At 43.0% G+C, this 12,209-nt stretch overlaps 2 protein-coding genes across 2 annotated transcripts; both read right to left on the reverse strand.

The window, feature by feature from the left end:
- Positions 1-1,489: 1,489 nt before the first annotated feature.
- Positions 1,490-4,229, reverse strand: BDB00DRAFT_928661 (uncharacterized protein). Its single transcript, XM_053128933.1, has 2 exons — positions 2,786-4,229; positions 1,490-2,696 (listed from the first exon to the last, which is right to left on the reverse strand). Exons 1-2 carry the CDS (start codon positions 3,738-3,740, stop codon positions 1,819-1,821), a joined length of 1,833 nt encoding a protein of 610 aa, XP_052980209.1. The 5' UTR covers positions 3,741-4,229; the 3' UTR covers positions 1,490-1,818.
- Positions 4,230-7,753: 3,524 nt separating this feature from the next.
- Positions 7,754-8,944, reverse strand: BDB00DRAFT_762919 (uncharacterized protein; the record flags this gene model as incomplete). Its single annotated transcript, XM_053119363.1, has 2 exons — positions 7,754-7,959; positions 8,317-8,944. The coding sequence occupies 2 exons, from the start codon at positions 8,942-8,944 to the stop codon at positions 7,754-7,756; spliced, it is 834 nt and encodes a 277-aa protein (XP_052980210.1).
- Positions 8,945-12,209: the final 3,265 nt, after the last annotated feature.

Below are 12,209 nucleotides of genomic sequence, written 5' to 3' on the forward strand. Positions count from 1 at the left end.
AAGCATAAGATTATCTACTACTATGTACATCTTTCGCTCAGTTAAAGTAATGAAGTACTGTGCAGTATATCAGTTTGATTAAGCGTGCAGACAGATGCAAAGGGTGACGAATGAACCCTTAATCTCACCGCTCTTTTGACGTTTATCAGCAAACTTAATTGTTTCGCAACCACGCTCTATTTTTTTGTTCCGTACAAGGGTACCACTTTATCAGATACAGTTTGGTTGATTCTCTCCGCGGGATAGTTGAGTGTAACAATTTGGACATAAGCTATATCCGACGAACAGCAAGAACGTTCCTATGTAGCCCCATAAAGCAACTGTAGCCCAAAGCAGTAATAGTCACCAGATGATATATAGCAGGTATATTTGCCAGTTTGTGGTGTGAACTGTTGGTTATAGCGCGATAAAGAAAAATGAGGGCCCATGTGGTTGCTGCAGATCAGCATCCTTTTGTAAAATTTGCAGTATCAAAGGAGGTTTAGTCTGACTTCCCTGGAGGCGGATTCAAAGAGACCCAGAAGCAGTACGATCTTTTTCGTTATTTACTATCCCAGCAACCCTTTGCATTTCTCGGTAAGTAGGGACTTTTCACAGGGTTGCACATGGCGATTACTCAATCATAAACCCTTTTATCACAGAGAGTACACACACGCGCGCCGCGCCAGTTTTCGCACAAACCTCGAACCACTAGCGCACACAAACCAAAAAGAACGTGTGTGTAGCGTAAACTGAGATAAAAATAACCTTAGTCGGTTTCGGTAGCACAAAAGAAAAGTGGACAAGTGCGATAAGTGGGGCATTTTGGCTGCTAAGTTTGTAAACCAGTGAGTCGGATTATCAAACCGAAGGCAAATTAATTTCTTAAAAAAGAAGTGCTTATGTTTGTATGGAAAACATAAACAAACAATAAACATTGGGAAGGAGTAAAAGGGCCGATTTAAGGGCAAAAGCATTGATGTGGTGTTATTGTACATGTATGGGAAATTAGCTGCACTCTCCCAGACCAACCCAACCCCCATAAAAGCATTTTTCTTTTTTTTGCGATTGCTTGTGAAAAAAGCGGGAACCAACGGGGAGGGGAGAGAAGAAGAGATCTTGAATTGTATAACATGGAGCACAAAAAAGTAAGAGCCTTGATACTAACAGGCAAACGATCACATTCACAGTAAAGGAAGAAGGGAGTGAAAAAGTAAAGTTCGGCTTTTGTCATTGTAAACTGCTTGTATATAGATAATAAACATAAACTTAAACTTTAACAAATCACATCTCGTTAGTTAGACTTGATACTGATTAAGCGCAACGGGTGATCTTGCATATTAGGGTGATCATCTTATTGAATGAGAGCCATACAAAGTAGCCACGCCCACAACAGAACAAAATGTCGATCGGCCCCAGTTTATCAAAGGGCTAGTAGTAGCAATAGACGGCCGCCCAACCAGATGATCTACACCTAGTAGTACATAGTGATGTTATACTCTAGAAAGGATTAACGAGAGCCAAATATACATACTTTATTTTACAAAGAAAAAAGATTTTCACAACGCGTGACAGACAAAATAAACCGAAGAAGAAAATAATAAAAAATGGAATAACAAATGCAACAAATGGTGAACAAAAGATACATATAAACACAGGGTTGGGGAGGAAAGGGGATTGGTGAAGAGAAATTTAGAAAGTTTCGTTTTTGCTTTCAATGGAGGAACGTGTGTTGCGAGAGAGTATAGAAGGGAAAGATGATACTGATATATGTGGGATGAATGATACTATGGGGGTGGATGTTAGAAGAAGGAGGAATATGATTGTTATTTTTTTCTTTTAGCTCAAGAAGCTACACGGTTCCGCCATGAACGGCGTAGCGGCTGTGGCCGCCATTGGATTCCAGTACATGTACGAGGACGATGGCTGTGAGTGAAACATGGGATCTTCAATGATGGAGGTAGCATCAGCAGCTGTAGTAGGCTGATATGCCGCAGTCAATGCAGTTGGAATAGGCGTCTCGATGAATCGTACAAGACGACGCGTCTCCTCGTGCTTATCCATCAAATTCAGGAACTCTTGTTTCATGTGATGAGCCACACCTTTAAGCGAATGGCGAAAGAACCTCGATGCTTGCTTTCCTTCAGTGAAATCGCTGCATTGAATCCACTGTTGCTCTTGTTGCTGTTCATCATCTCCAATGGGGCTGTCTTCCTCCTTTTGTTGCTGCATGTAGAACTGGGGCGGTTCACTAATGTCGAAATGTACATCGGCAAGGACATCACAATCGCCAGCAATGTATTCGATACTTGCAACGGCTTCCAAGGAAATCTCCATACGGAACAGACTGCCATTATCGGCAATGTGCCACGCAAACATGCGTCGGTCGGGCTGATATACGCATAATAGATCGTTTGAGCGTAGCTTGAGTCGATGCCAAGAACCAATGGTCAATGTGGTTGCGTTCAATGATGTGTTGTTGTTATTATTGTTATTATTAATTTCGTCTACGTGTTGGTGTTCTTGCGATGATGTTTGGCTACTCTCACTGCCACCGCTGCTGCTGGTAGTGCTTGTTGCAGGGGGTGTCATCATGAGACTCGATGGGTCAATGGTGGTCACTATGGGGTCGCTAAGTGCCCTCACAGGGCTGACGAGTTCACCAGTAGTCGGATCAGAGACTGCTAAACCGACAGATTGAGTGCGATCAAATGCATCTAGTAGTTATCAGTTGCTGTTTAGCTTATATGTATTTACCATAGAGTATATATATGTATAAGGGTGGGCCATAGAGAAGTAGACTTACCAGGTGTACACCAAAGGTCATTGGCCATGGTCGTTGGTGCGGGAGGTGTTGCAGCTGGTGTGGTAGGCGCATAACCAAAATCTGAGGTGGTTAACATGGCAGTTGGGCCAGCATCCGGGACAGGCACCAAAGTGGGTATGGTCGAGTTGTTATAAGGATGAGTTGGAGTGGCGGAAGATGTAGGTGATGATACAGTGGTGGTGTCGGGCCATTGCTGCTGGTGATGAGGATGCGTCGGAGGATAATAGAGGTGGGAAGGTGGCGGAGTAGTGGTGGTGGTGGTGGTCGATGTGGGTTGTTGTTGCACAGGATGATGTTGCTGGATGGTATCAACGCTTTGGGCACGAGGAAGCGGCACTCGTGTAGATGGAGAAGTAGTAGGATAAGGTTGTGGACAGTAGTACTGTTGTTGCTGCTGCTGCTGATGATGATGATGATGAGGCTGAAGAGGCATCAACGGTGGGCCATGCTGATGGTGCTGGTGCTGTTGATGATGAGGACTACCATATGGATGAGCACCATACTGCTGTTGATGGTAATGGTACAGCTGAGCACGAATAGAAGCCTGTTGCATCTGCATTTGCGCGCGCTTCTGCATGTGTTTGACTTTGGCTCGTCTGTTTTGGAACCAAATTTGAATCGATCGTTCGCTCATTTGTAGTCGTTCTGCAAGCTGCTTGCGAAGTTTGCTGTTTGGACTGACATTGACAGCGAATGTATCTTCAAGCACAGCCAGCTGCTCTGCAGTGGCCCGAGTGCGCTTCTTTGTTGGCGTGGGCGTTGTTGTTGAGGTCTTGCTAGTAGTAGTAGGGTTGTTATTGTGTTGTTGCTCAATAGACTTTGCCGTCGCTAGCGATGAACTCGAAGAAGCTTCGCTGCTGCTGCTGCTGCTAATAGCATTACTAGTAGCCTCACTTGCCGCAGATTGCGAGACTTGTGATGAATCGGTTGACATTTTTTACAAGGTATAATTCTCAAAAGATGGGGAAGAAACCGAAAAAAAAATGGCGTTGTTTATAAGGGCGGTGGTAGAGAGAGCAAGAGAAAGAAAAGGGGGTTGGTTCAGATGGTTCAGATGTTGGTTTGGAGATAGACGAGGGTTGTAATGGTGGTGGAGATGAAGATGAAGATGATGGTGGATACGATGGATAAAGTGATGTAGGTTAGATTGGTAAATAAAAACGATGGTAAGCGGGGTTAGGGATTGGAATAGTATGATCGGGACGCGAACCCAAGTGGAAAGAAAGAAAGGGAGAAGTGTAGGAATGAGGGGAGCGAGAAGGCAGCACGAGCTGGAGTTCTGCGCAAAACGAAAGAAAGAAAAGTGGAAGAAGAGAACGGTAAAAGAAAGAAGAACAAGCGAGGAGGGGAGGGATAAAAAAGAATAAAAATTGGCTCGCAAAACGTGTAGCCTTATTTAGTCTTTTTTTTTTCTCAGAGAGAGAAGGGAGGGCAAGTGGTGTGGGTCGTAGTCGCTGCTGATGCAGCAAGTGATAGTATATGAGGGTGTCTTGACCGGAAAAAAATCAGAATCGCAGTCGCATCCCCGCGACGGCTTTACTCTGCTCCCCCTTATACTTCAACTGGGATCTCTTCTTCCACCCTACCCCACCCCCCAAATAGTTGCTCCAGATAAAGTATAGCTTGTGTGGTACATACTCTTTTTTTTCTTTTCCAGCAGCAGCACAAAGCCGCTTTGACGATTTTATACCGCGACACCATGTAACGCAGACCGGTCAAGGACAGTTACCAGCACACAGTACATAGGCACCGAGGCACAAAGGTGAAGAGATTGCCAAGTCAAGTTGCTGGTGTTTATACCGTAAACAATGGCTAGATACGGGGTTGCCACCCAACCGTCGCGTAGCAAACAATAACAAGAAGAGAAGCCTCCCTTCCCTTTGCTATAATCTGGCCCCCAGGGGTCGTATATTGTAGGTTTTTCTCCAAGTCTGCTGTCAATTGTTCACCATCCATCATCATACCTGCAAATTCCTTGGATAGCCAGTCCCAGCCTCAGCCCCCCCCCAAGTCAGCCTAGAGCTGGTTGTGTATGTATAATACGAGAAAGGAGCATGCGTTCCGACTGAACAAGGTCCTTCTTCTCACGTTAATGCTTCCCACTACTTGCTCTGTTGGGAAACACGACACGTTGTCTCTTTTCAAACTCCTTGATCCAGTTACTATAAACAGTATGAAGATCATTTCTATCTCCCCTCTTTTTTTTTATCCCAGCCTGAAACCGCCTGCTATCCGCCCGCTCCACCAAAACATTCGATACAGCCCACACTTTCAACCACACGATCCTTTGCCAACATTCGTCTTTCATGTCTTGTTCAGTAAACAAAAGTGGTATGACACACACACGCACACGCGAACTCAAAGAGAGAGATATTATCGGAATGTTTGCGATAAACAACCCACGCTATTCAAAAAACCAACTCTAACCTTGTCTATTGTCAACCCATTTTTCTGGGTAACATTTTCCTTTGCTTGTCCTGTGTGCAACATCCACAAAAATCAAGAAACCAGACGCAGCACATGACTTGGACCCACACACAAGAAAACACGGACTTTTGACCCATTGCGCGCGTGAATTTCCCTCGATCTTTCATCTTTGTCAGTCAAGGGAAGCTTTTGTTACGTTGGCGTAAAAACGCTCATCTAAAGCACACTACATATCAAGCAAAACGGAGAAAATTGGGCCAAAAAATAAAACAAGGAGGAACAGGCAAGGGTTATATCACACCTTTGAAGAGAGTTTTGAGATCATCAGCAGAAACGATGACTTGCTAAGATATCTGCGGCGTGTGTATCCTCGAGCTTCCTAGGTCGAAAAAAAACAGTGTCTGTTCTTCTTCGCCATTGCTTTTTCTTGTGGAATGGAAGGTGCGCGGTGCAACCATTTAGTGTAAACCAGATCGGCCGTTTTTTTTTCGCTTTTTCCTCGTTCAAAAAGAAGCACGTGCACTTTTTACCCGCACAGCGACGCACACGCACAGTCAAAAAAAAATCTTTCAAAGAGAAGGCTGCTACTGCTTCTTCTTTTTTCCCTACAGCAGCTCCGCCTTTTTTTTTGGCACTAAAAAATTTCCATAGAATCGTCTATCGTGGAAGGTCAACATATATTTTTGAGATAGAGATATAAACCGGATCGGACCGGTCTGTGCTTCAAACTGATGAAACCAGGGTATGAAGGGAAACGCGGGAGAGGTAGAGGAGGAAAGGGTTGGATGTTTCTGCTCCCTGGGGGAGGGGGTGGAATGATGGGATGGAGAAAGCTTGAGATAATTACTAGGCTTACTTAGTATGAGGGGAACCATATCGAACAAAAAAACCATTACAGATTTGCTCTGTCTTTTTCTGAGCTTGCGTTATTCCCTTATTTTGATCAGATAATTACTTTAAACGGTCAATGCAGCTCGTGTCTTGTGTTTTGCTTGATGACGACGTTACGTTACTACTAGATCACGCGGGTAGCCGCATTTGCATTTCGGTTTCTGAATCATGTTAGAGTTGGTGGTCGATGCTGTCTTACATGTGTATTAGAGTGCCGGAATTCCTTTTCACTGTTGTTTGAGGGAACGCATTGAAGGAGACATAATACATTAATGTTTTGGGAGAAACACAGGTTGGTGCGGGATGGAGAATAAAAATAGAATTTTTTTAAGAGCTTATGTATACAAAAAGTGATCGACATCGGGCACAAATATTCTCTGCATATGATACATAAACGAAGAGGGTGAGGGGTTATCTTTCTCTTTTCTTTTAATCTGGATGAAATGTGGAGCCTACAGGTTGAATAGTTATATAGTTAAGAAAGTTCTTGGGGAATGCGACGGATGTGAAAGTACATGCATATGCACAACAACGCATCATCAAATTGCCTCCAGTCGGGGTGCCTACATAAATATAACTACAGCTTCTAAGCATATGCACATATTGTTAATCGTTCAGCCGCGAGAACTTTTATTCTCAAATATTTAAAGTTCTCTTGGAGCGCGCCCTGTCTTTCTCACGTAATACAGCTTTGTCCTCGGGAAAAATTCGAGCCGTGTAAGAAAAAAGGTAGGCGAGTCTTCATCCCCGCTTTTCTTTCTCTCCCACTAAAATTCCTTCGTCTTCCTTTTCTACGAATGCTGGGTTTGTAAGTGGCCCGTGCTCCCGCCAACATTGCGCGCGCAGAACACTCCCTGATTCGCCTTGGCACATAAAGAGGTTGGCTTGCGTACTTTTCCACAAGGAAGAGCTAATCATATTGTAGGTCGTTCGTCGCTAAATCAATCATTGCTATGATGTTTTGTTGCTATGCTAAATTTGTTGCCATGCCATTTTGTCACCATGTTATTTTATTTTAACATGATACTGTCGGTTGCTATGGTATATTTGTTACCATGTCACTTTGTTGCTATGGCTCATCTTTTTCTAAAAGTTTGCTACCCGATTGGCTAGTATCTCTTTAAAAAATATAACTTTATCATCTTAAGGTTTTACTTTTATGTTTTGTTGTACCATACATTATAATTTGCAACTGTGCAGTGATCCCTTCCGGCTTAATGTTTCAAGAAAATGAGCAGACCAAATATAATACTCAATCCGGCATGGAAAAATGTATAACACTTACCACTAAATGTTGCTGCTTTGTGATTTTCATATGTATATTATATATATGATTTTTGTATAACTGTACAAGTTAGCCCGGAGCGATGGAGGGAGAAGGGGAGAAAGGAGGGGGAGCAGTGCGGCGATTTCATGAAATTTAGTATTACAATATATTTATCTTAAATTACAAAACATATACAAGGCCAATTTAAGGGTTGAAAAGGAAAGAGTGAAGAAAAAATATAGGCTTTCTTGGGTTTGTCCGTTTCTTTTATAAAGGAAGAAAAATGGTGATATTAATATGGAATGGGAATGGCAAGTTGTGCGTGTGTGTGTGCATGTGTATGTGCGATGATGGTAATATCTTTAGAATTCAAACTTTTGAAAGTGCATGGCTGTAGTAGAAGAAGAAGAAATAGGAGGTGGTGGCGGCGCGGATCGCGGTGGCGGCTGTTGTGGTGGTATAGAAGAAGGATGGAGCGGAGCAGATGATGATGTCTGGTGCGGGTGATGATGAGACGGCGGCACACTCATGCGACTATTGACTGAAGCATTGTCCCACTCGTACTGATCTGCATAATACAGATCCTGATGATCTGGCATAGAACACCGATCCGTCATCGATCCATCATAATATGAGCTCGTCCGTAGCGGCGATGAGGACGAGGATACGATACTTTCCGATGAGGACGAGCTTCCTGCTAGCGTACCATTCGTCGTCATTGTCATGGCGGTTGATATCCTCGGTGCTGTTGTTGATATAGGTGATATAGGTGGCACTGAAAATGAAGAGGCTGATGGTGACAGAGCCGCTGCTGCTGCTGTTCCTTCTCCATGGATTGTTGTTGCTGCTGCTGCAGTAGTGGTGATGACTACGACGTTATTGACCAAAGCATCATGTTCTGACTGAATTCTAGCAAGGTCCCGACTCGTCACGACTCGTTTGCGCAGTTTGTCATCGCGTAACCAAGCAACCGTTTTCTTTAACCGATCCAGCCACATTTTCATATGCTCGGCAGTTTCGCACTGCAAATACCAGCTCTTTTTCTCTCCGGCCAATTTCGTCACTTCAATGCAATACATGACCCCTGTTATATAATCCGTGACAAACACACTCGTGTCCTTGGTCAACTCGAAAAATTCGCGATAATGTGATGTCGGTGTTTCTGTCTTGAACGTATAAAGCATCCGGTCTGCTAGAATGACATAACGCTGCTTTTTCGTCTTTGTGAACGAGTACGACGGTGGAATGTGCTTGGTCATCCAGCCACGCATCGTACAGTTTTCCCACACGGCGGAGATGTTGACACCGCCATAGGACGGTCGGAATAATGCGAGATCATGGATTTCAGCGTTGCTATCTTGTGCAATATAGGGTATTTCGGATGCTGGGGCTGATGACGAACTGAGGTCGAGTGAGCTTTGTTTGTTGGTTGGAATTACGTGTGTCAGGGAAGCTACCAGCGATCGTTTGTTATGGCCGCCAAATGAGTTGGATCGCCGTGGTAACCGTTCTTCGCTACTGCTGCTGCTGCTGCTTTTACGGTTGGTGTGCATTTTTCTGTTCGTTGGTGTTGCGGGTTGTGCCTGTCGCGGCTGTTTTTTTTTAAAATTAAAAAACGCGAAAGTGTCAAAGGAGGGGAGAAAAAAGAGATAAGGAATAAAACGCAGAGATAGAAGAAACTTGGAAGAAGAAAGGGGGACCGGCGTAAATAAACTCTCAAACAATTTATATCAACGATCCCAAAACCAAGAAGAAAGGATAATGTGTACCAGCGCGGAATGGAAGAAGAAGGGGCAAGTGTGAGTGAGTGTGCTGTGCTCACGCGCCGGGTACTACAGTCAAGTGCCTCGATTTCCCACATTGTGTTACTCTTTGATCTTTATCAATCTTAAGCGCCCTTCTCACTCTATATTGCCCACCTACATATCATGCTATTTTATTACCGCAAACAAATAAACAAAGGGTTCGGCATTCCGATCGCACAGCATCAACGCATCTTCATTAATCTTATGCCCGATACTATAACCTGCTTTGTTATCCGCAAACAACATACCATCATCATGCAAGGAAGCTTTTTGAAAAACAAGACGAAAAAGACTATTTCTCTTCTTTTTTCCCGTGGCAAATGATTACGTTTTTTTTTGTGTGAAGGGAAGGGAGAGGAACACAACAACAGCTTAATGATGTCGGGAGATTTTGCCTTCTTAGAAAGATTACCTTTTCATTAATCAGGACATATCTGCCTTGTACGCGAAAAACACCAAGAAAAAAAAAGTTCCTAAATTTGTGGAGGAGGTACTACTTTAGTCTCTCCACTGCTAATTTACCACACAGACTGCCCCACAAGGTAAACTTCCCGCTTTAAACTTTTTCATTCCGTCCACTCATATTCTTCTCGTTTCTTCTTGGCTCGCCTCTTTCGGGTTGTCTTACTTTTCTGGTATATTTTTGCTCGCGCGCATTATGTAATGTTACTCGTGAATGTTTATTGCTACTGCCGTTGTTGTTTGTACAATGCAAAACTGATCTTGTTACGCCAACGTGCAGCAAACTATAATTCAATGGAATTTGTATATCGCGCAATGTAAACATTCACCTTTGCATCTGTATACAGAATATAAGACCATCGTTGCCCTCTTCTATTTATTATTCTTAAAAGTAGCAAATAGCAAGTTTGTGTAATGTGCTATTTGAGCTATTCCGTTTACGTGTCTAGCTGGTATCCCCCGGCTTCACCGTCGTAGATGACTGTGATGATGGGTACTACCACTACTAATACTGGTCTCACTGTGCACTTTTTTTTTCTATACAAAGAAACCCGCAGATATCAATGATCCCGTCGAAATCAGAAAAAAACGCCCACGATATGCTTAAAACTCTGCGGGATCCGTGTCCCGGATTATTTTCCCTTGAATCAATTTCCCCACGTTTCACACGCACTTAATGCCACTCTCACACAGTGGGATGCTTACACAATATTATGCTACGGTACATACTATACAAGCGAGCAAGAAGGTCTCACCGAGTGATATGACCTTATTAGTTTGATCTACGCATATCTTCATAAATTCAAAGAAAAATCTCGATGGTGGATCGCCTTTTCTCTTTTTGGTATGATGTGTGTTCTCTTGCTGGGCAGGGCGGGCGGGGGACCCGGCAGTAACTTTTTTTTACCGCCCCTGCCGCTGTCATCAGAAAAACGTGGCTCAGTTAATAGCTTTTTTGTGTGGGAAATCGATTATGTCCCTCTCATTTATGGTTTAAGAAAGAAAAAAAGAAGTAGTAGTAATGAGGATGATAATAATAATAATAGTAGTAGTAGTAGTAGCAGCAGTTCAAATAGAGGGGAAGTATACATACATTCTTATTTACATTACGGGAACAGCGATAACCCCTCTTTTTTCCACTGAGTCCCAACAACACAAGCACTGTATTTTTGTTGTCATAGCCACATCGTACCACCGCAGGTACCAGAAACAAAGGTCAATACGCTATGAACGAACATTGTTACCCTTATGCAACGAGGCACACAGATGGAATATCGATAACACTGAGTGTTTGTGCATGTTGTTACAGAATTTTGTTACCCAATTTCGGGATTTTTTTATGATGACGCGATAATCGACTGATCAAGAGGAAGATAAAGAGGGTGAGAGATGATGACCATGATCAAAAAATGTTGGCTATCATTAAAAACCTTTTATATCGAGGCATAGATCGCTTCTAACCTTTAAAGTAACAAAATATTATATATATGGGAACATGATACCCTGCATCATAATACTACTTTTTCTAATATGTAATAGTGTAAGTTTAGTGAGTTGCTCAGCCATCGTCGTCATTCAAGTAGAAAAAAAGATCACGTAAACGTTTTACGACGACGACGAGTTACTACTACGGGGACAACATCATTATGTAACCTTTTTCTTGCACTCACACACATGAAATACAAAAACGTGAACATGTGCGTATTATTACGTGGCCACTTACTGAAGCTCATTGGAATCTCTCATTAGTTTATTGTAGCTTTTTTATATAAAAAACGAAGTGTAAATCGAGCAAGGAAGGCGCAGAGGCAAAAGAGAGAAGGGGTGTATCCGACGATAGAGAGAGATTGTAGTAGTAAGGGTAGTGGCAGGTACGGCATCAGTGCTGCAGATTTACAAGTTTTTTAGAGTTATCAGATGCGATTACAGGCATAAAAAGAGAGAGTGCTTCTTCATCTCTTATGATCGCCATCATCAGTAAACACAAGACCTAAAAAATCTTATATTTTTTGTATCGGATGTGCTAATATATTACGCCTCAAAACATTGCATTGATTATATTATATTGCTATAGTATATCATAGTATTCATTTATTCGACATTCTCGCTCTTTGGCCATGGTCGAGTCAATGGTACCACACAGAACGCATGAAGGACGTGCCGATGGATCGGTAATGATCGCCACTACTACTTTTTCTGACGACTTGCTCTAGCAAAATAATTAACCTCGAACTGAATGCCAGAAAGATAGATAATACATTCTGCACAGTCTGGTTCCGTCAAGGACAGTATTCGGCCTATGTTTGCTGGTACATGTTTGGCGATCCATTTTTAATTGAGAGAATATGGGTTGCTTCCATATGCTGAGTTACCATGGCCCCCTTGATACTTTTTTCTAGCTTGCTCGTCTGTCATGACAAAAAGGACGCTTATGATGCCTCTGTTGATGCCTTATCTCGATATTGTAGCGAACATGGAGAGCTTTGTTGCCATATAGGAGGGGACATGGTAGCTTGCAGATCGTGGTTGTGATGCTGCTCGATGTCAGGAG

Source organism: Zychaea mexicana, assembly GCF_025766255.1.
Source record: "Zychaea mexicana strain RSA 1403 chromosome Unknown BDB00scaffold_32, whole genome shotgun sequence".
NCBI classification, from domain to species: domain Eukaryota; kingdom Fungi; phylum Mucoromycota; class Mucoromycetes; order Mucorales; family Lichtheimiaceae; genus Zychaea; species Zychaea mexicana.

Coding starts and splice junctions, on each gene's coding strand:
- BDB00DRAFT_928661 (XM_053128933.1), bottom strand. CDS start 3,740: ATGTCAACCGATTCATCACAAGTCTCGCAATCTGCGGCAAGTGAGGCT. Junction 2,697..2,785: donor TGACCTTTGGTGTACACCTG/GTAAGTCTACTT, acceptor GATAACTACTAG/ATGCATTTGATCGCACTCAA.